General features: G+C 41.9%; 1 protein-coding gene across 2 annotated transcripts in view; it reads left to right on the top strand.

Annotated features, from left to right (window-relative positions):
• The window catches only part of MAPK14 (mitogen-activated protein kinase 14), a 74206-nt gene that overhangs the window by 45796 nt on the left and 9086 nt on the right, over positions 1 to 19324 (top strand). Inside the window, exons 5-9 of one of the 2 annotated variants that reach the window (XM_077754904.1) lie at positions 60 to 89; positions 420 to 467; positions 1868 to 1982; positions 2796 to 2867; positions 15537 to 15616. In XM_077754904.1, the coding sequence (XP_077611030.1) occupies positions 60 to 89; positions 420 to 467; positions 1868 to 1982; positions 2796 to 2867; positions 15537 to 15616 (345 nt within the window). The remainder of the gene's footprint in view (positions 1 to 59; positions 90 to 419; positions 468 to 1867; positions 1983 to 2795; positions 2868 to 15536; positions 15617 to 19324) is intronic. The other variant, XM_077754905.1, reaches the window with a different exon arrangement.

Genomic DNA, 19324 nt, shown 5'->3' with positions numbered 1-19324 from the left:
TGGCCATAAGAGGTTGGAGATAACTTTTTGATTTAACCAATTTTTTTTCTCTTTCACAGTATATACATTCAGCTGACATAATTCACAGGGTAATGTATTGTGATTTTGATTGAATTATTTGGGGAGGGGTCACTGAAGTGGAGAGGAGTGGCAAGTGGCCAAGATCCTAATCTAAACCTCCTTTGCTATTGAACTATTGATTATAACTTTAAGTTTAAACTTATTGAAGAAAGAAGATGTATAATTTTTAGCTATTTAAGGCTAATTAGGGTTAGGTAGTAGTGACTGACTATAGACAGAGATCTTTTATAGCTGGATAAAGTCTTACCTTTATGTTTGGATCTTCTTCATTACCTGTGGGAAGAAAACCTACCATGAATCATAGAGTTGATTATGTCCTCTCTGGACTTGCTTCCTAGGACCTGAAACCTAGTAATCTAGCTGTAAATGAAGACTGTGAGCTGAAGGTAAGATGAAGAGACAGTGGGAATTGTTTGTTTCCACTTCTTTTTAAAAAATTTTTATTATTGAGAAACAGAGACGGAGTATGAGCAGGGGAGGAGCAGAGAAGGGGAGACACAGAATCTGAAGCAGGCTCCAGGTTCTGAGCTGTCAGCACAGAGCCCAGTGTGGGGCTCGAACCTATAAACTGCGAGATCATGACCTGAGCCAAAGTCAGACGCTTAACCGACTGAGCCACCTGGGCACCCCTGTTTGTTTCCACTTGTAATTATATGTTTGACTAACCAGGCAGACTTATGTAGTAAATAGGTTCATAAAATCATGGCTTTTTATCTGAAAATTCACATTTTCCTTCGAAATATCAGAGTTTGAACTTTGAATCACAGACTTAGTAAGTTTCGGTTTAAAGGACAATGAAGGTGGCATCAAATGTCTTACTTTCATTCTAAAATAAAGTTACATTAAATTTAATTTATTAGTTATGATAAAGGAAAACTATAGTCTGAATATTAAGCAAGCAATCCTAAAAAGATAATTACTAGATTAGTTTCCTAAGAGAAGAATGGCAAAAGCCACTCATTCAAAATAATTCAAATAGGAAATAAATATAGAGAGCAAGTGGCTTTGGAATAATTTTTTTTCTCATTTTTATATCAGTCTTTTAAACATAATAGAATAAATAAAATAACAAAACAAAAATATAATAAATAACAAAATATAACAAAAAGGATCATTTTAAGTGTACGCTTGACAAATTTATATATCCATTTAATCACCAACATAATTAAAATAAAGAACACTTTATCACTTCAAAAAGTTGCTTCTGCTCCTTCCTAGCCAGTCCCCACCCCTCTCCCTCTAATCGTGGACCACTGATCTGCTTGCCGACACCATAAATAGATTTATTTTTTCCTGGAATTTCACATCAGTGGAATCATACAGTATTTGTGTGTGTGTATCTGACTTTGCTCAGTAGAATATTTTTGAGATCTGTCTGTGTTATACCTACTGATTCATTCCATTTTATTGTTGAATAGTATCCATTTTATGAATAGGCCACAATTTGTCTATCCTTCTACCTGTTGATAGACCTTCGCTTCAGTTCCAGTTTGGGGCTGTGCAAAGCTGCTGTGAATATTCGTATGCAAGCCTTTGTGTGGTTGTATGTTTTCATTGCTCTTGGGTAAATGCCAAGGAGTAGCATTTTTGTTTTGCTTTGTGTAATTTCATTTTTTAAAGTTCTTGCTGTGTTTATCATGTATTCCAAGCATAGACTTGGAGGTATATTTGTGAAAGTGCTGTATTGTTCTTCCTATTTCTGAGGCACTCGAGTTTTTTCCCCTCCTGCCTTACAAGTCTTGGGAGCTTGACTGTTTCAGTGACTGGTTTCTCTTCTCTCCCTTAGATCTTGGATTTTGGACTGGCTCGACACACAGATGATGAAATGACAGGCTACGTGGCCACTAGGTGGTACCGGGCTCCTGAGATCATGCTGAACTGGATGCATTACAACCAGACAGGTATTGCTTTTATTGGTTACTTAGCACCTTTTCAGTTACCATGTTCGGTATATTTGGGATTCTCAGAAGTGGAGGTGGTGGTGGCCAATGGGAGGAAGCATCTTTTTTTTTTCCATCAGTAATCCTTTTAAAGTCAACAGATAATATTTTAGTTGCTCAGATAGAGAAGATGGGGGGATGGGTCATACACAGGTTTCAAACTTTATGACTTAGCAGTTGAGTTTTTATTTATTTAGATTTCCAACATATTCTGTGAGTACTTCTACCTGAAGACAATGAGTTCATAATTTTAAAAAAATTTGTTTTTAATGTTTATTTATTTTTGAGACCGAGAGAGAGCATGAGTGGGGGAGGGGCAGAGGGAGAGAGGGAGTCACAGATTCTTAATCAGGCTTCAGGCTCCGAGCTGTCAGCACAGAACCCTGTGTGGAGCTCAAACCCATGAACCATGAGATCACGACCTGAGCCGAAGTCGGATGCTCAACCGACTGAGCCACCCAGGTGCCCCAATGAGTTCATAATTTTAATCTTTCAACATTACTTGGGAGAATCCACCATTTCCACCAATAAGAATCTCTACCCCTCCGTGGACAACTTATTTCTCTTACCTTAACTATGTTTTGACACCCCACCTATGAAGCCCTGTAGGGGGTGAAAGTCTTAATAAGCTTACTTCCTTAAAGATGAGCATGAATCGTGGATCTCAAATGTCTTAAATATTAATTTGAATATTTCACTTCTAGTTCTAATTCCATTTGTGGTCAGGTGTGACAACAGTGACATTGTGTGCCCTTTTCTCTTTAATTTTGCCAGTTGATATTTGGTCAGTGGGATGCATAATGGCCGAGCTGTTGACTGGAAGAACGTTGTTTCCTGGTACAGACCGTATCCTTTAAAAAGTTTTGGATTCTTGTTTCTTACTGTATTCCAGCGTCCATGGAAGTATATGACTTTTCCCTATCTCTAGGGAAGGCTCTCAGTTACTTGCTTATATAGTTCGGACGTGCGTTATGCGATCTGCCCTCTGGCTGAGTGTCTTACCAACAAAGTGCCTTTAGTTTTCCTTGTGTGAGTTGGAAAAAGTCCTCATAAACTGGGGAACTCTATATCTTTTACATCTCATCTTTTTCAGGGAGCTCGTTATTCCATATATCTTCCCACAGTGGTTCTGCCATCTGAGCGTTTTCCTGAGAAGCTCCAGGTCCCCATGACTGGCTTAGTCTACTTATACAAACACTCAATGAGCACAGATACCCACTTATAAATTGGGGGTGTCTTTAGCTTTTATGCTTGATTTACATGTTAGAAAGATCATGTTTTGTCCCTTAAATGATGTACCTGCTGACTCTCTTTATATTTGTTGTTTAACAACAAATAATAAAATGAAGATGTGATAAGGTTACCCTGACATGTGCCCTTTTTGTTTTTCCAGCACAATTTTGTTTTCATCCTAGATTGGAGCCAAACTTTAATTTACTTACAGATTTATTATCTAGCTTATAGGTTACCATGACCCTTTTATTTTAGGCCCCTTACTATCTGCCGCATGGCCATCTTGTGCTTTAGAGATAATAGCATTCAAATGTGGTTTGTTGGAACTTCTATTACTTTCACTTGGGGAAGATGTTCAGGTGAGAGAGAATGTTGAAATATAGGTCTAGAATTAGGCTGGAAGATTTTTATAAAATTCGTCTGACTAGCCTACAGTGGGTTTGGTTGGGCTTTAAAATTGCGGCAAAGAAGATATACTTAACTAAGGAACCAAAAAGCTTTTGTCCCTCAGGCGAAGTTGTTTATTTCCCTGTGGCTGTTTCTGCACTGATACAGTTCTGTCTCCCTATACTGAGCTCACCTCTACCCCAGATTCTTAGTTTAAATACTTAGTGTTTCTCCTTTGTCCTTTGCTTCATTTACCTTACGTCTGCATCTTAGAAATGTGGTATATACATTATAGTCCAGGCTAGGAGAATTAGGGAAATTTGTAATTCCCTTTTCTGCAGGTACACAGCTCAGAGTTCCCATCCAGAGAAACTAACGTCTCTCTTCCCAAGCACACTACTCTGATGCATTTCTCTGTTCCTCCCGCCCCTTCCTCTTTATTATCTGTGTCTCCCTTTACCTCCAGTCAGCTGTGGACACGCCTGCCCGCACTGACATGCAGAGTGGCAGAGAGGCAGTGGCGGGTAGAGAACATATACTCTACAATCAGACTTCCTGCATTTAGATCCTGCCTCTTCTACTCCCAGCTGTGTGTTTTCTAACCTCTCTCTCAATTTCCTTAACCATAAGATGCTAATAGTATGTACTTTACAAGGTGGGTGTGAGAATTCAGTGAGATGGTATCTGGGAAGTACTTAAGCCTGGCAGGAAATGTGAGCCGTCATTTTCATTACTGACTCTTGGGAAACTATTTTTCCCTTTACCTGCCCACTTTACTGTCTACCTATGAATCATTAAAAGTTTTGTTTTGTTTTGTTTAAATTTTATAACAAGTAGTAAAGGAAGGATCCCCTTGGTGGGCAACTGGTAGAAAGGTTTTAAAGCAATTGTGCCCTATGGTTTTACCTCACAGACAGCTGCCTACTTCCTGATGGCTTGACTCTTTCAGAATGCTAATTTTGAACCTGTAAGACACCTTCCCTTTATTTTTTCTTATTTTAGAGACAGAGACAGAGACAAAGTGTGTACATGTGCGTTCAAGCGGGGTAGGAGCAGAGGGAGGGAGAATCCCAAGCAGACTCCATGCTGTCAGTGCAGAGCCTGACGTGGGGCTCGATCTCACGACTGTGAGATCATGATCTGAGCTGAAATCAAGTGTTGGATGCTTAACCGACTGAGCCACCCAGGCGCCCCAGGAGTCTTCCCTTTTTATGCATACTTCTTTTTCTTCAGTGAGCTTTCGATAGAAAACCTAGCATTCAGGCTTTTTGCCATGGCTTTTTTTGAATCCATGAAAATTCATTGCAAAATTCCTATTTTAGTAATACACCATTGCTTTTGCACTTGGCTCTTTTTCAGACAGATATTCTCCTGGATCATAAAGTCAAAATCAGAGGATTTGTATCTCTAGTATATATGTCCCCCTCCTGTCAGTTGCCAGCTGTGGGGACATAGCCTTGGGGCCCTGACAAGGAGAGAGGAAAATGTTTTCTATTACTTTTTCTTGCCGGAAGTGTACACTTGAACTAGCATAGTGGTTCTTAACTCTTGTTTTCATCAGAATACTTTGGGGAGCTTTTGAAAACTCCCAAGTGCCTGAGCACCACCCCACAGACTCAACTTCAGCTGGTGTGGGGCCAAAGCACAGGCTTTGACGTATGTTTTAAGTCCCTGGTTGTTGCTCATGTGCAGCTGGGGTTGAGCACAAGTGGAGTTTAGCCCGGTTGAATTTTACTTTCAACCTTTCAGGCTGATCCTAAAAAAAATTAGTGAGGCAGTCTTTCCTCATTTTTTTCTTAAAGTTTATTTATTTTGAGAGAGAGAGAGGGAGGGAGGGACAGAAGGAGAGAGAATCCCAAGCAGGCTCACAGAGCCCAGCACAGGGCTTGATCCCACGAGCTGTGAGATCACAACCTGAGCTGAAATCAAGAGTCAGGTGCTCAGTCAACTGAGCCACCCGGTGCCCCCTCATTTTTTTTTTAAAGGTACTGATGAGGTCAGAAAGTTAAGAATTTAGACTTAATACTTGGGAGCCTAGAAGGATATGAGAAAACATCTAATGGAACTCCCTGTTTTTTATACATGTGAGGAAACCAGGACCCAGAGAAGATAGATCCAAAACTATTACTTATGACTCAGTCACAGTTTCTTTATTTTATTTGTTGCCAATTCCCCCCATTTCTAGAACTTCTCTTCGTAAAACTTTTGGAGAACGTACTGGCCCCACACATACTTCCTTTGCCCCTCAAGACGTGCAGCCACTTTTTATTTATGATTTTTAAATGCAACTGAATGCTGAGGCAGCCTCCCGGGCCGCTCTCTTGAGTACAGTTTTCTCCCTATTTTCCTCACATATTAATTGTATTATTCTCATCTAGAACTGGTGATTTTAGGGGCGCCTGGGTGGCTCAGTCTGTTAAGCGGCCGACTCTGGCTCAGGTCATGATCTTGCGGTTCACAAGTTTGAGCCCCGTGTCTGGCTCTGTGCTGACAGCTGCTTCGGATTCTGTGTCTCCCTCTCTCCACCCCCTCCCCTGCTCACACACTCTCTCTCTGTCTCAAAAAAATAAACATTAAAAATTAAAAAAAAAGCAACTGGCGGTTTTAGCTTCTAGATAAGAGCTAATCTAATAGATGTTCTGTGGTGTTGCGAATGTTTTCTCTTTGTGCTGTGTACACTGTGGGGGCTGGTAGCCACCAGCGACCTGTGGCTGATGAGGACTTAAAATGTGGCTAGTGAAACTTAGAAACTGAATTAAAAATATTTTTGTGGTAAAAGATATTAACATAACATTTGCCATTTTACCTTTTTCTTATTGTGGCAAAATACACATAACATAAAATTTACCATCTTCACCCCTTTTAAATACACAGTCCACTGGCACTAATTACACTTACAAAGTTGTGCAACTGTCACCACTATCTTATTTCCAGAACATTTTCTTCACCCCAGACACTCTATACCCATTGAACAATAACTCCTCCATTCTTCCTTCCCACAGCCTCTGGTTTCCTGTCTTCAACTTCCTCAGTTTGCTTCTCTAGATACTTCATACAAGTGGAATCACACAATATGCGTTCCTTTGTTTCTTGATTATTTCCCTTAGCCATAATGTTTTCAAGGTTCATCTATGTTGTAGCATGCTATCCGGACCCCATCCTTTTATGTATTCCCTTGTATGTGTGCCACATTGTGTTTATGCCCTCGTCTCTTCATTGACACTTGGGTTATTTCCACCGCTGGCAATTGTGAATAGTGCCGCAATGAACTTTGGCATATAACTCTCCATTTGAGGTCCTGCTTTCAGTTGCTTTTGGGTATATATATCTATGCGTGGAATTGTTGGGTCCTGTGATAATTCTACGTTTCGTTTTTTGAGGAGCCACCCAACTGTTTTCCACAGCAGCTGTATCATTTTACATGCCCACCAGTGATATAGGAGCAATTTCTCCACATCTTCACCAGCGCTTCTTCTTTTCTTCTTCTTTTTTAAATTAGAGCCATCCTCATAGGTATGAAGTGGTATCTCTTCGTGGTTTTAATTTGTATTTCCCTAATGACCGATAATGTTGAGCGTCTTTTCCTGTGTTTATTGGCCATTTGGGTATCTTCCGTGGAGGAATGTCTATTCAAGTTCTTCACCCATCTCTTAATTAGGTTGTCTTTTCGTTGTTGAATTTTTAGTTCTTTGTATATTCTGGATATTAAACCTTCATTAGATATGTGATTTGCAAATATTTTCTCCCATTCCATGGGTGGTCTGTTCACTTTTCTTGATAATATCTTTTTAAAAAAATTTTTTTAAATGTCTATTTATTTTTGAGAGAGAGAGAGCATGAGTGGGGGGAGAAGGAGAGAGAGAGGGAGACACAGAATCCAGAGCAGGTCCCAGGCTCTGAGCTGTCAACACAGAGCTCGATGCGGGGCTCGAACCCACAAGCCGTGAGGTCGTGATCTGAGCCAAAGTCGGATGTTCAACCGACTGAGCTACCCAGGTGCCCCTCTTGTTAATGTTCTTTCATGCACTGAAGTTTTGATTCTGATGAAGTTCCAATTCATCTCTTTTTTTGTCGTTGTTGCTCATGTCGTATCTAAGAATGTATTACCAAATTCAAGGTTGTGAAGATTTACTGTCTTCTGCTAAGAATTGTATGAGTTTATTATCTCTCATACCTAGGTCTTTGATCCATTTTGAGTAAATTTTTTATATGATGTAAGGTTTGAGGTCCAACTTGTTCTTTTGCATATGGAAACCCAGTTGACCCAGCACCATTTGTTGAAGAGACTATCCTTTCCCCAGTAAATGGGCTTGGCATTTCTGTCAAAGGCTAATTCTATTCCATTTGTCTGTATATTTATGCTTATATAACAGTACCACACTGTTTTGATAGCTATAGCTAATAGTAAGTTTCGAATTCAGGAAGTGTGAGTCCTTTAACTTTGTTCTCATTGTTAATTAAATGGCTGGCAGTTTTTGTATGTATTTTGTTTTTTTAGCTTTTCAAGCTCTTTTGTAATCCCATATGAATTTGAAGATGGGCTTTTCCATTTCTGCTGCAAAAGCTGTTGGAATTTTTTTAATATATATTTTTAATGTTTATGTATTTATTTTGAGAGAGAGAGTGTATATGCACAAGCAGGGGAGGGACCCAGAGAGGGACAGAGAGAAGCCCAAGCAGGTTTCGCGCTGTCAGCACAGAGCCAGGCAGCAGGCTCTTCAATCCTACAAACCGTGATATCATGACCTGAACCAAAATCAAGGTCAGATGAGGTGCCTGGGTGGCTCAGTTGGTTAAGCATCTGACTTTGGCTCAGGTCATGATTTCTTTGTGGTTTTAATTTGTATTTCCCTCATGACCAGTAATGCTGAGCATCTTTTCCTGTGTTTCGTGGCCATTTGTATATCTTCTGTGGAGGAATATATGTTCAAGTTCTCTGTGCTGACAGCTCAGAGCTTGGAGCCTGCTTTGGATTCTGTCTCTCTCTCTCTCTCTGCCCCTCCTCTGCTCGTTCCCCGTCTCTCCCTCTCTCTCTATCTCAAAAATAAATAAAACATTAAAAAAAAAAAAGAATCAGATGCTTAACTGAGCCACGTAGGCACCCAAAAAGGGGCTGTTGGAATTTTGATAGCAATTGCATTGAATTTTTAGATCACTTTGGATAATATTGATATCTTAACAATATAAAGTCCTCCTGTCCATGAACACGAGAGATGTCTTTCCATTTTTCAGTTCTGCTTGATTTCATCCAGCAATGTTTTATCATTTTCATTGGACAAATCTTTCACCTTCATGGCTAAATTTATTCCTGAGTATTTTATTCTTTTAGACACTATTGTAAATGGAATTGCTTTCTTAATTTCTTTTTCAGGTTGTTTATCATTGGTGTGTAGAAACAAGGCTGATGCTTGTTGATTGTGTGCCCTGTATCTTTATTCATTTGTTTGTTTTTTTAATGTTTTATTTATTTCTAGGAGAGAGAGAGACAGCGTGAGCAGGGGAGGGTCAGAGAGAGAGGGAGTCACAGACTCTGAAACAGGCTCCAGGCTCTGAGCTGGCTGTCAGCACAGAGCCCGACGCGGGGCTCGAACCCACGAACCGTGAGATCATGACCTAAGCGAAAGTCGGACGCTCAACCGACTAAGCCACCCAGGCGCCCATACTCATTTGTTTTTTAACTCTAGTAGGCTTCTTGTAGATTCTTTGGTTTTTCTGTATATAGGGTCCTGTCGTCTGCAAATAGAAATGGTTTTACTGCTCCCTTTCCAGTTGTTCTGGCTAGAACTTCCAGGATAATGTTGAATAGCAGCGGTGAAGCGGGTGTCCTTGTTTTGTTCTTATCTTAGAGGGAAAGTTTTGAGCCTTTCTCTAGTGCCTATGAGTTTAGCTGTGTATTTTGCATAAACGTTCTTTATCAAATCAAGGAAGTATCTGCTTCAGAGAAGCTCCTTTGTATTCATAGCTTTATGAGTCTTAAGTCTGAATTTCAAATCCTATTCGATTTTATTTAGATTACATTTAAATTTAGTTAATCACACGTGATGACTGGTATTGCATCGAACAGCGCAGGGTTAGATCTCTACAAGTCTTGTTCATATTCTCCCTTTTTCTTATTTTTTGTGATTAGTCTCCTCCTTGAGAGATTCTTTTAGTACTGGTCATTAATAATCCTTGGAGTTCCCCTAACGATGTAAGAAATACTAATTTTTGTCTTAAAGCTATGTGTATATTGTTAGGCTGGAAGCTATTCTCATTTATGACTATGTAGAATGCTTCTATCATCTAGCTCAAAAACAGTATTATTTTTTTAAAGAATGTAGTCTTGCCTTGGAAGTCCAGTCGACTAGGTGTATCAAGTGGATGCATTAGAAGATGGTGAGGCTGCAGAATGTCTCTTCAGCCATAGTGCTAACCTATTTCAAAGGCCATTGGTTTTGAGAAGAGTGGCCAGTTAGAAAATGGTGTTACCATCACTTAACTGTCCGGAGCCTACTGCAGAGAGAAGAGGAGTTCAGAGACCTGTTACTGTTTTCTGTTCCAGAGACCACAGTGTTTGTTTGCTGTCACTTTCCTCTCCTAAGTAATCAAGTGAATTTCCTTCATGTGTAAACCTTTCTTTTCTTCTTTCTTTAAAAAAAATTTTTTTAATGTTTATTTTTGAGAAAGAGGGAGAGATGGAGTGTGAGCGGTGGAGGGGCAGAGAGAGAGAGGGGGAGACACAGACTCTGAAGCAGGCTTCAGGCTCTGAGCTGTCAGCACAGAGCCCGACATGGGGCTCGAACCCAAGAACTGTGAGATCATGCCCTGAGCTGAAGTCGGATGCTTAACCAACTGAGCCACCTAAGCGTCCCTCCTTCTTTCATTTTCATAGAAGTGGTCTTAATGGCTTGCTGCCATATAAAGGCTTGCTGCTGCCTTATTCCATATGAATGTCCTTAATATATTAAATTTGCCCCTTAATTCTACTTTATTAATTTATTTTGATTTTTTCAAACATTTTATGGAATACAAAAAGACAAAGACTAATATAATGAACACCTATGTTCACAGTTCCCAGGTTATGAGCTAAAACATGCCAGTAGAGCTAAAAATTTCTGATGTACCTCCTTGCTGTCATGTCTACCCCTCACTTGCAGTCACTGGTTTCAAATATTCTCTAATTTTATTTTATTTTTTTAATTAAAAAAATTTTTTTAGAGTAACCTCTCTTGCCAGCGTAGGGCTCAAACTCACAACTCTGAGATCAAGGGCAGCATGCTCCACTGACTGAGCCAGCCAGGTGCCCCTGTTGTCTCTCATTTTAAAGAAGCAGTTTCATGGGGTGCCTGGGTAGCTTGTTTGGTTGAACGTCTAACTCTTGATTTTGGCTCAGATCATGATCCCAGGGTGGTGGGATTGAGCTCTGTGTCAGGCTCTTTGCTGAGCGTGGAACCTGCTTAAGATTCTATCTCTCCCTCCCTCTTCTCCCCAGTTCACATGCTCTCTCTCTCTTTCTCTCTCTTAAAAAAAAAAAAAACAAAAACAGTTTCACTTTAGACACTATAAGCAAGTGTCCTAATAAATGTCTAAGAAGAAAAGTATTTTACTGCATTTATCTCCAACTTGATAATATATTTTCCCAGAAAAGTTTGGAATTTTCATGTGTGTCCACAAACCTAAAATACCTTAAGAATTTTAGTGTGTGTGACAGTTAAATGACTATTTTGACAACCAAGAAGAGAAGAAAGTGGCCTAAGTCTTTTTGTAGTCCATCCTGTCTGTCACCAGGAGGATTTCTACCCTCCAAACATTAATGTTCTGGCTTCATCTGTATCGATTTTATTTCATTGAAACTGCTATTTGCCTGGGCCTCTTAACTCCTCTTCAGCTCTCTGGCCTGTGGAGGCTTTCTCGGAGTTGCCCAGAACACTTAGAGGAGAATAGAATACCACTTTTTGATTTTCCTTCTGATTACCCTGTTAACCTTAGGTTGATTCCTCATCTATTCATTCTACCTATTACTTTTCTTACAGAGAACCTTGTCTAGCAATGGTTGTTTTAGAAAGGACCAGGAGATCTGTGATTTAAATTTGGACAGTTTGATCATTATAATTAAAATGCATTTTTACCTCATAGTAACAATTTCTTCTATCTGGGGGAGGGGGAGGGGAAAGAGGGTTAAACCAAGAAGGGTGGCTTGTTGTGGAAATAACTAACTGTCACAATGTCGTAAATTTTGCTTTGCTCTGCTTGTGTAGCTACTTGAAGCACCTTCTGGCCTTAACTGCCTGGACAAATTGTAGTGACCTTACGGTAGCTCGTACTGTTGGAAGAGTGAGCTGTGTTTCATTGGATTTACCAGCTCTTGGAGCACCTCTGGTGATTCCTTCTGAGGTCTGCATGCTTTGACTTCCTTCTTTCAAGTGCTTTTAGCTACTAAGTAGATTTTTATTTTGCTTTGTGTGGTTACTAATCTCCCAAGTATGGGCTTCCATGCTGTACCAACTCTCTTTGTCCATGGCCCTTACACACTCGTGGCATTAAACTTGTACACTCTTTATGGCCCTTACACACTCATGGCATTATATTTGTATACTCTTTAGGGCATGAACATTTCAGATGGAGGGTTTGAGAGATTTGTTAGGCCTGATATTAAGTGAAGCAACTTTTCTTGACTACTTTTTGTATTTAGACTTCCCATTGAGTGTGGTCACTACAGGTTTTTTAGGGCAAGGCAGAAGGGTGGAGCAGAGTTAAAAAGCATATTACAGCTAGTCTTTTCAAGCCAACCAATATTTATCAATCTACACTACAGAAGGTGCTGGGGATAAGATAGTAGCTGCCCTCCCAAACCAGAATGATCATCCTCAGTGGAAAATGAGTTATAGGAGTTACCGGAACAAATGTCTACTCTCTCATTATAAAATAAGACAGAGTGATAAAAAGGCTATAATAGAGGTACTAATAAGTTATTGAGAAGAAGTACAGTAATTCAAACTTCACAGCACAATTCTTGTTCGAGTAGGGCCTTGAAGAATAAATAAGAAAAGGCTTGATAGGAGGGGAGAGTGGAGGATATTCCTGTGTGTGACTTGGATAAATAAGAAGTTGAAAGCTTAGAAGGGCCTTGTGCGTTGAAGCTAATAGTTTGAGGCAGAGTCTGAAAAGAAGCTTGAGGCCAAGTCAGGGAGGGCCGTGAGGGGCTAGGAATTCGGGCTTTATTCTTGAGACCTGGGGTGGTTTTATACTGGCAGAAGTAGGAGAGAGACACAGGGTCCCCCAGCTCATTGCTGTGATGAGCCTCCATGATGAGTGGGAGTGGCACACCCTTCAGGTATGATGAGGTGAAGTTAGGGCAGTTAAGAAACTCAGCCCAGACTCTTGGGTCTTCCCTGAAAGGAGCATAAAACCTGAGTCCCATTTCAGTAGTCAGGAATCTCTTAAGTGAGAGTGCCAGTCTCAACGGCTCTATTTCGTGAGATTAATTTTGAAGCATATATTCTAAAACTACCTGCTTGAGAGTTGAAGTAGTCTAGTTGGTTTTCACATATGATATACTTTGTGTTGTGGGAGGGCTACTCAGTTTCATTTGTTCCTGAAGACATGAGGGGACTTAAGACTTGTAAACGGAATCATCTTAAATGGGCTAAGGGGATCATGTACTGAATTCTATTGTCGCATAGCTAATTTGATCATTTTAGAGCAAGACCATATTCATCAGTCCTCCTCTCTCTGTCCCCACATTAATGCATGCTTTAGTTTTTTTTTTTCTTGTCAGCACTTTGAACTAAAAACCAATACTGAAATTTTAACCTCCAGAACACATTGATTTTTGCCATTTGCAGACGACAAAGGTCTCTACTATATTTAATTTAGAAATGATTTCTGTGAGTGGACCTGTTTCGAATTTAAACTCATTTTCTCTAGAACACAAGTTGTTTGGGTCTAGGCTGGGGTTTGGCAAACCTTTGCCTAAAGAGCCAGATAGTAAATATTTTGGGGTTTGGGGACCATATGGTTTCTGTTGTAACTACTCCGTTCTGCTGGGTAGGGTGAAAGCACTTACATAAACGAATGGGCATGGCTGTGTTCCAATAAAACTTTATTTTTCAAAATAGGCAGCAGGCTGGGGTTTGCTAACTGCTGTCTAGAATGTTCTTCCATTTAAGCCAATTTCCTATCTTGGGCGGGGGGGAGGGGGGCAGGGAAGAGGAAGAACAGGGCAAGATGCCAGCGATGTTGCACAAGTAGTTCCTGTAACTTAGGCAACTGTGGTTTGCAGAGGCCATTATTTTAAGTTACACTGTATTACCTTTACATGTGTAATCATAAGCATAGATCTTTTCTTCCATCCTCCTTTCCATCTTGCTCTACCTTCTCCTCAAAGATTTTGAGTGCCCACCATGGAGCAGATGGCAGGCTCAGCACTGGGGATAGATGGCAGTCAGGGTGGCCCCTGCCCTCGTGAAGCTACATACAGATCGGGAGAGGTGACTGACAGAAAGCAAACGAAGTAGTTAGAGATTGATGTTTGCATGCATTGTGCTGGGGTAGGAAGAGGGGCTTTCTCATTTAGAGGGTTGGGGGAGGCCTCTCTGAGGAAGTGCGCCCTGAGGCTGAGAAGGAGCTAATAGGCCCACGGCCTGACGGGATGTGTGCCAGGCACCAGAAGACCACTGTCTTCCCCTCCTTTCCCCCTGAATGGCGGTAGAGACGTGGATCAACTCACACTGTCGTAGAGAAGAGTAAGAGCTTACTTCATATCATATTTTTTCTCTCCCCTCTTAACTTCCCTTTTTAGACAAGACTAAAAGCAATAAGAACGCATGAGAAGTTTCTGTCTTCTGGTTCATGTATGCACAGGCATTCCGAGCGTGAATGGAAGAGTCGGCCACCGGAATAAGGGTCTGGACACTGTAGCCTATTGTGTGGAGCCTCGGGGGTGTGTGAGACTTGTCACTGCGCCCGCCTGCAAGGCGGAAAGCTCTCTCCGGAAGAGCCCCAGATGCGACGGGGGTGTGGGGCCCTCTGCTGGCCACCCGTCACTCATAGCTCTCCCAGCCTGCTCCAGCCTCGCAGAGGGAGAGGGCCTGCAGAGGTCACCCACAAGTGGTGTCAGGCTGTGGGACACGCACAAGTGGTGTCAGGCTCTGGGGGAGTCACAGGCCCCTGTCCCGTTACAGTCTCCATGGGTCAGGCTCTGCGGGGAATATTCCCAGGTGGGCTTGGCCAGCCCCAGCCCCTGGGCTCTGCTGCTTTTTCTTTATTTTTCTTTATTTTTTTTACATTTATTTATTTTTTAGAGAGACAGAGTGTGAGCAGGGAAGGGGCAGAGAGAGGGGGAGACACAGAATGTGATGCAGGCTCCAGGCTCTGAGCTGTCAGCACAGAGCCCGATGCGGGGCTCGAACTCAGCAACTCCAGATCATGACCTGGAGCTGAAGTCCGACCCTTAACCGACTGAGCCGCCCAGGCGCCCCTCTGCTGCTCTTTCTGCACGAGTAGCACTCTGCTTACCAATGCCCTTCGCTCCGCCGGGCTCCCGATGCTTTGGTGGAAAGCGAGGAGGTTAAGTGCGACTGAGGGAAGCTTTTGCGCTGTCACCTGCCATCCTTGACCCAGCCGAAGTCGCTTCACCTTACTGACAGCTAATGTTGACAGGTGCCCAGTATGAATATAAATGGGGTGGTGGTGGTGGTAGCGTTTTGAGTCTTTGCACAGGACAAACATGTTCTGCTTGAAGTGACCATCAGCGGAGCCCTGATCTAGATGAACTCACCATTTGGGTTTGGTTTGGGGTTTCCACTTTTCGTTATTGGGGTATTTTGTTTGTTTGTTTTGCTTTTGTTTGTTGTCGTTTGTGTTTTTTTTTTTTTTTATTTTGTCCCAACATTTTCCTTTATAGTCCACCATTAGATATTGATCAGTTGAAGCTCATTTTAAGACTCGTTGGAACCCCAGGGGCTGATCTTTTGAAGAAAATCTCCTCAGAGTCTGTGAGTTGATGCTTTGATTGTAATTATCTGCCCTGTTGGGAGCCTCTGCCACTTGCCTTCCATGTATTCTGTACCCGGGTGTGTTTGTAAGCACGTGTGCCCTTTTGTGCCGACTTTCAGGATGAGGGGTGTGTGTGTGTGTGTGTGTGTGTGTGTGTGTGTGTATGCGTGCACACATCTGCTCACATGCATGTGTTTCGTTCTCTATTGGAGTATGTACTTAGATCACGAGAGCTTGTATTGGGCAGTCCTGTCGCAGTAAATGATTTTGAGATTCTAATTCATTCCAAGAGATTAAGGGAAAATTTGTCTCGGTTATCAAGCCCGGACATCATTTTCCTCAGCAGTTTCATATAAACCTGAGCTCTTTTTACATTCTGGTTAGTGCTTGCTCTCAGAGCATGAGCCTCACCATGTGTTAGTCCAGCTTAATCACTACAAGAATGAAGTGTGCATTGTGTGCACGCTATTGCCTTTTTCCAGAAGTTCCTGCTTTTTATTGTTTTAAAGTTCTTTTTTTTTTTATTTTTTTACTGTTTTTATTTCTAGGAGAGAGAGAGAGAGAGAGAGACAGCATGAGCAGGGGAGGGTCAGAGAGAGAGGGAGTCACAGACTGAAACAGGCTCCAGGCTCTGAGCTGGCAGTCAGCACAGAGCCCGACGCGGGGCCCGAACCCACGAACCGCGAGACCATGACCTAAGCGAAAGTCAGACGCTTAACCGACTAAGCCACCCAGGCACCCCGTGCTTTTTATTGTTTTAGAATCGACAACTCCTCCATCTTGTATAAGTGGTCTGTTTTCAGCAGGGCCATCTCTCCACCCTGTCTCCAGACCAGTCCTGATAACCTCACATCCACCAGAGTAGGCTTGTAAACCCTTCCCCCCACAGCCTGCCTTTGTAATTACAAGTCAAATAACCTGAGAAAGAGCTTTGGAACTAATGCTTTCCTGCCTCTAAGCAGGGATTTGGAGAGAAGCCGTGGGAATGTGACTCTGGCTTGCTTTGGCTCCGATTTCCTGCTGTTGGTCATTTTCTGGGGCCAGAGATGAGAGAGAAATCACGAAAGCTCAGCCTTTCTCCCTTTTCTCCTCTGTCTGCCGCCAGGCAGTTGACTAAAAGGGAAAAAGAGCTGTGGGGCCAAGCTCCAGTTGTGCCTTCCCGAATTCTCGTCCCAGCATTCCGACTAAAGGGGTCCCTTTGCCCAATTGGAAGGACTGCTGGGTAGCTGGAGGCAGGCTTGAGCAGGTGAGTTTGAATGGTTCATCATCTCCCTTATGACATAAAGAATACTGTCATCTGGTATGTTTCTGGCACATTCCTTGAAAAGACCATAAAATCCAGTGTATTCATGAATTTCCACTCTGAAGGATGTAGGAGACTGTGCTCGCTCTGTCATTTTAGTTCATGTATTCATTTAAGAAGAAGAAGGAAAAGCACAGAAAAGCTGTGACTTGCTTGAGTCATGCACTGAGTCACTTGGCAGAGCTGAGCGTCAATTATCAGATGCTCTGATAACATGATCTCCAAACTGGAATCTCATGCAATGGCACACTGTTTTGAAAGTCATTGTCAGAGTTACCGACCACAGTGTCAACCCCAAGAAGTGTTTTCTTTTGCTTTATGAAGCTCAGAAGCTGTATAGAATGAATCAAAGCAGATATGAGATGATGCATAGTGAGGATGGTGCTTTATTGTTTCAAGTGCATTTGCTGAGACAACCCGGTGATAGAGAAAACATGGGGGCAAGAGAATGGGGTGGGGAGGAAGTTCAGTTTATTTACCAATAGTACTAATGAGACTAAGATAGTAAATTCATTCCCTGTCTGGGAAAGGCCATTAGCAGCTCCTCTCAGTCTTGTCTCCCACCCCCAACCATCTGCCCTATAGGGGTAATATAGTATTTATATATTATTAATCCATCATTTATTAAGAAAGAAAGAACATCAAGTGCCCAAACTAATAATGGGATCATCTTTGTCTTATGTGAAATAGGATATATCATACATTTAAATAGCTCTAGAGTAGGGCATGATAAAACGGAGTATCAGAATCTAGAATATACTCAAATAATATTGTATTAAGTATAGGGATAAGAAAGGTGTTTTTTTTCCTACATGGTTTTGGTGAGTAGATAAAAGGGGTTTGGAACATTCAAAAGGGTAGAGAAGATTAATTTGATGTCAGTGATACTGCCAAGTACCAGTTTATTTTAAAAGCATATCATGTGTGGGATACATGACGTGTAAATGACAAAGCCAGGTGAGGAAAACTGTTTAAGGGTGTTAAAAATTAAAAGAAAAAGTCATTGGCGAAGGAATGTAATAAAAAAAGAAAGCCAATCGCTATTTTCATTGCTTCTGAAAAGTAGTGAGGTAGTGATGTCATCATTGATTTAGGAATTCAATCGATCAATAATAAGACGTTGTAAGAAAAGGCAGTACTGGCTGGGCTGATTGGGAACAAGTTGGGATGTGCTGGGAGAAAAGGAGATAAAGATGGGTCATGATGGATGGAAGAGGAGAGAGCTTTTTGGTTATTGACCCAGCACCTAGAGTAATCAGTGAAAGAACAAAACATCATATTAAAAAAACAAAAGCCCTTTCACCGACTCACAGTTTTCTCTAGAAATCTATTCTTCCTAACCTCCAGACAGGAAGGGGGTATAAGAACCTATTTGATTAAAGGAGACAAAAACAGAAAACAGACAGGCCAAGTGTTACATTTCTTGGAGTGCAAAGTAATGTTTGTTATCTAGTTTGTTTAAAGGTAAATCTAAACTTAGTCGAGAGAATGTTCAAAGGGGTCCTGCCACCTTTGGAATCTGCTGGCCTGTGTCTTTGGGCCCATAGGAAACAGAGTGTGAGGGCAGAGCGTGTGGCCCCAGCCCTCTCCTGATGGCCGGCCTTACACATACATGTACTTAGTCACCTGACCCCTAGGGAATTGGAGTTCAGAGGATGAGTTAAGGTGAAGACTCACTAAAGGGAGCCACAGAGAAGTGTAATTACTTGGCCTGGCTGCTCACAGAAGATGGCCAGCCGCCAGGGGGAATGAAAAGTTTAAGGAGAAAGGGAATACAGAGCAATTTTTATTGGATTGTGTTGATTTAAAAAAATTACCATCACTTCTCCTTTGGAGGCAGGGGAATTGTGTTAAAGCTGACAGGACAGCAAAAAAAGGCAGGTTGGGGGTACTGCCTCCATGTGCACACATCCGTACAGAAGACCCCATGGTTCAGTCCCCGACAGATAACGGCAGGCAGGCTGTTTTACAGGCTCCCGCCCAGCTCTTTTTGAAGTGGGGCCAGCCTGTCCACCTGTTAGAGACCTGTGTTAGAAAACCATCAGTGCCTGTGACTTCTGTTTGGTCCTTGCCATTGGCTTCTAACCTTCCCCCGTGTCTCCTGTTTCTTCCTGTGTGTCTGTGTGTTTGTTATAACACACAAACTGTGTGTTTGTGGCATGTTATAAATACACCACAACTAATATCTTTGGGACTTGGCATTGCTTATCAGCTCACACACCAGGCCATGTCTTACATTTGGAGGGACGGGGCCTTGGAAAATTACCAGAGTCTGTGCCACAAAAAATGTAACCTCTTCCTTGAATGGACATATTGACATTTTTATTTTGTCCAGAGCCGGATCAGAATTTTCTGCATCCTCTCCATTTGCAACCCCCCCCCCCCCCCCCCCACCCCCACCATG

The sequence above is a fragment of the Crocuta crocuta genome, unplaced genomic scaffold (genome assembly GCF_008692635.1).
Source record: "Crocuta crocuta isolate KB4526 unplaced genomic scaffold, BGI_CrCroc_1.0 scaffold132, whole genome shotgun sequence".
Taxonomy (NCBI): Eukaryota; Metazoa; Chordata; class Mammalia; order Carnivora; family Hyaenidae; genus Crocuta; species Crocuta crocuta.
Note: the sequence above shows the minus strand (reverse complement) of the source record. Positions and strands in the feature narration are given on the sequence as shown.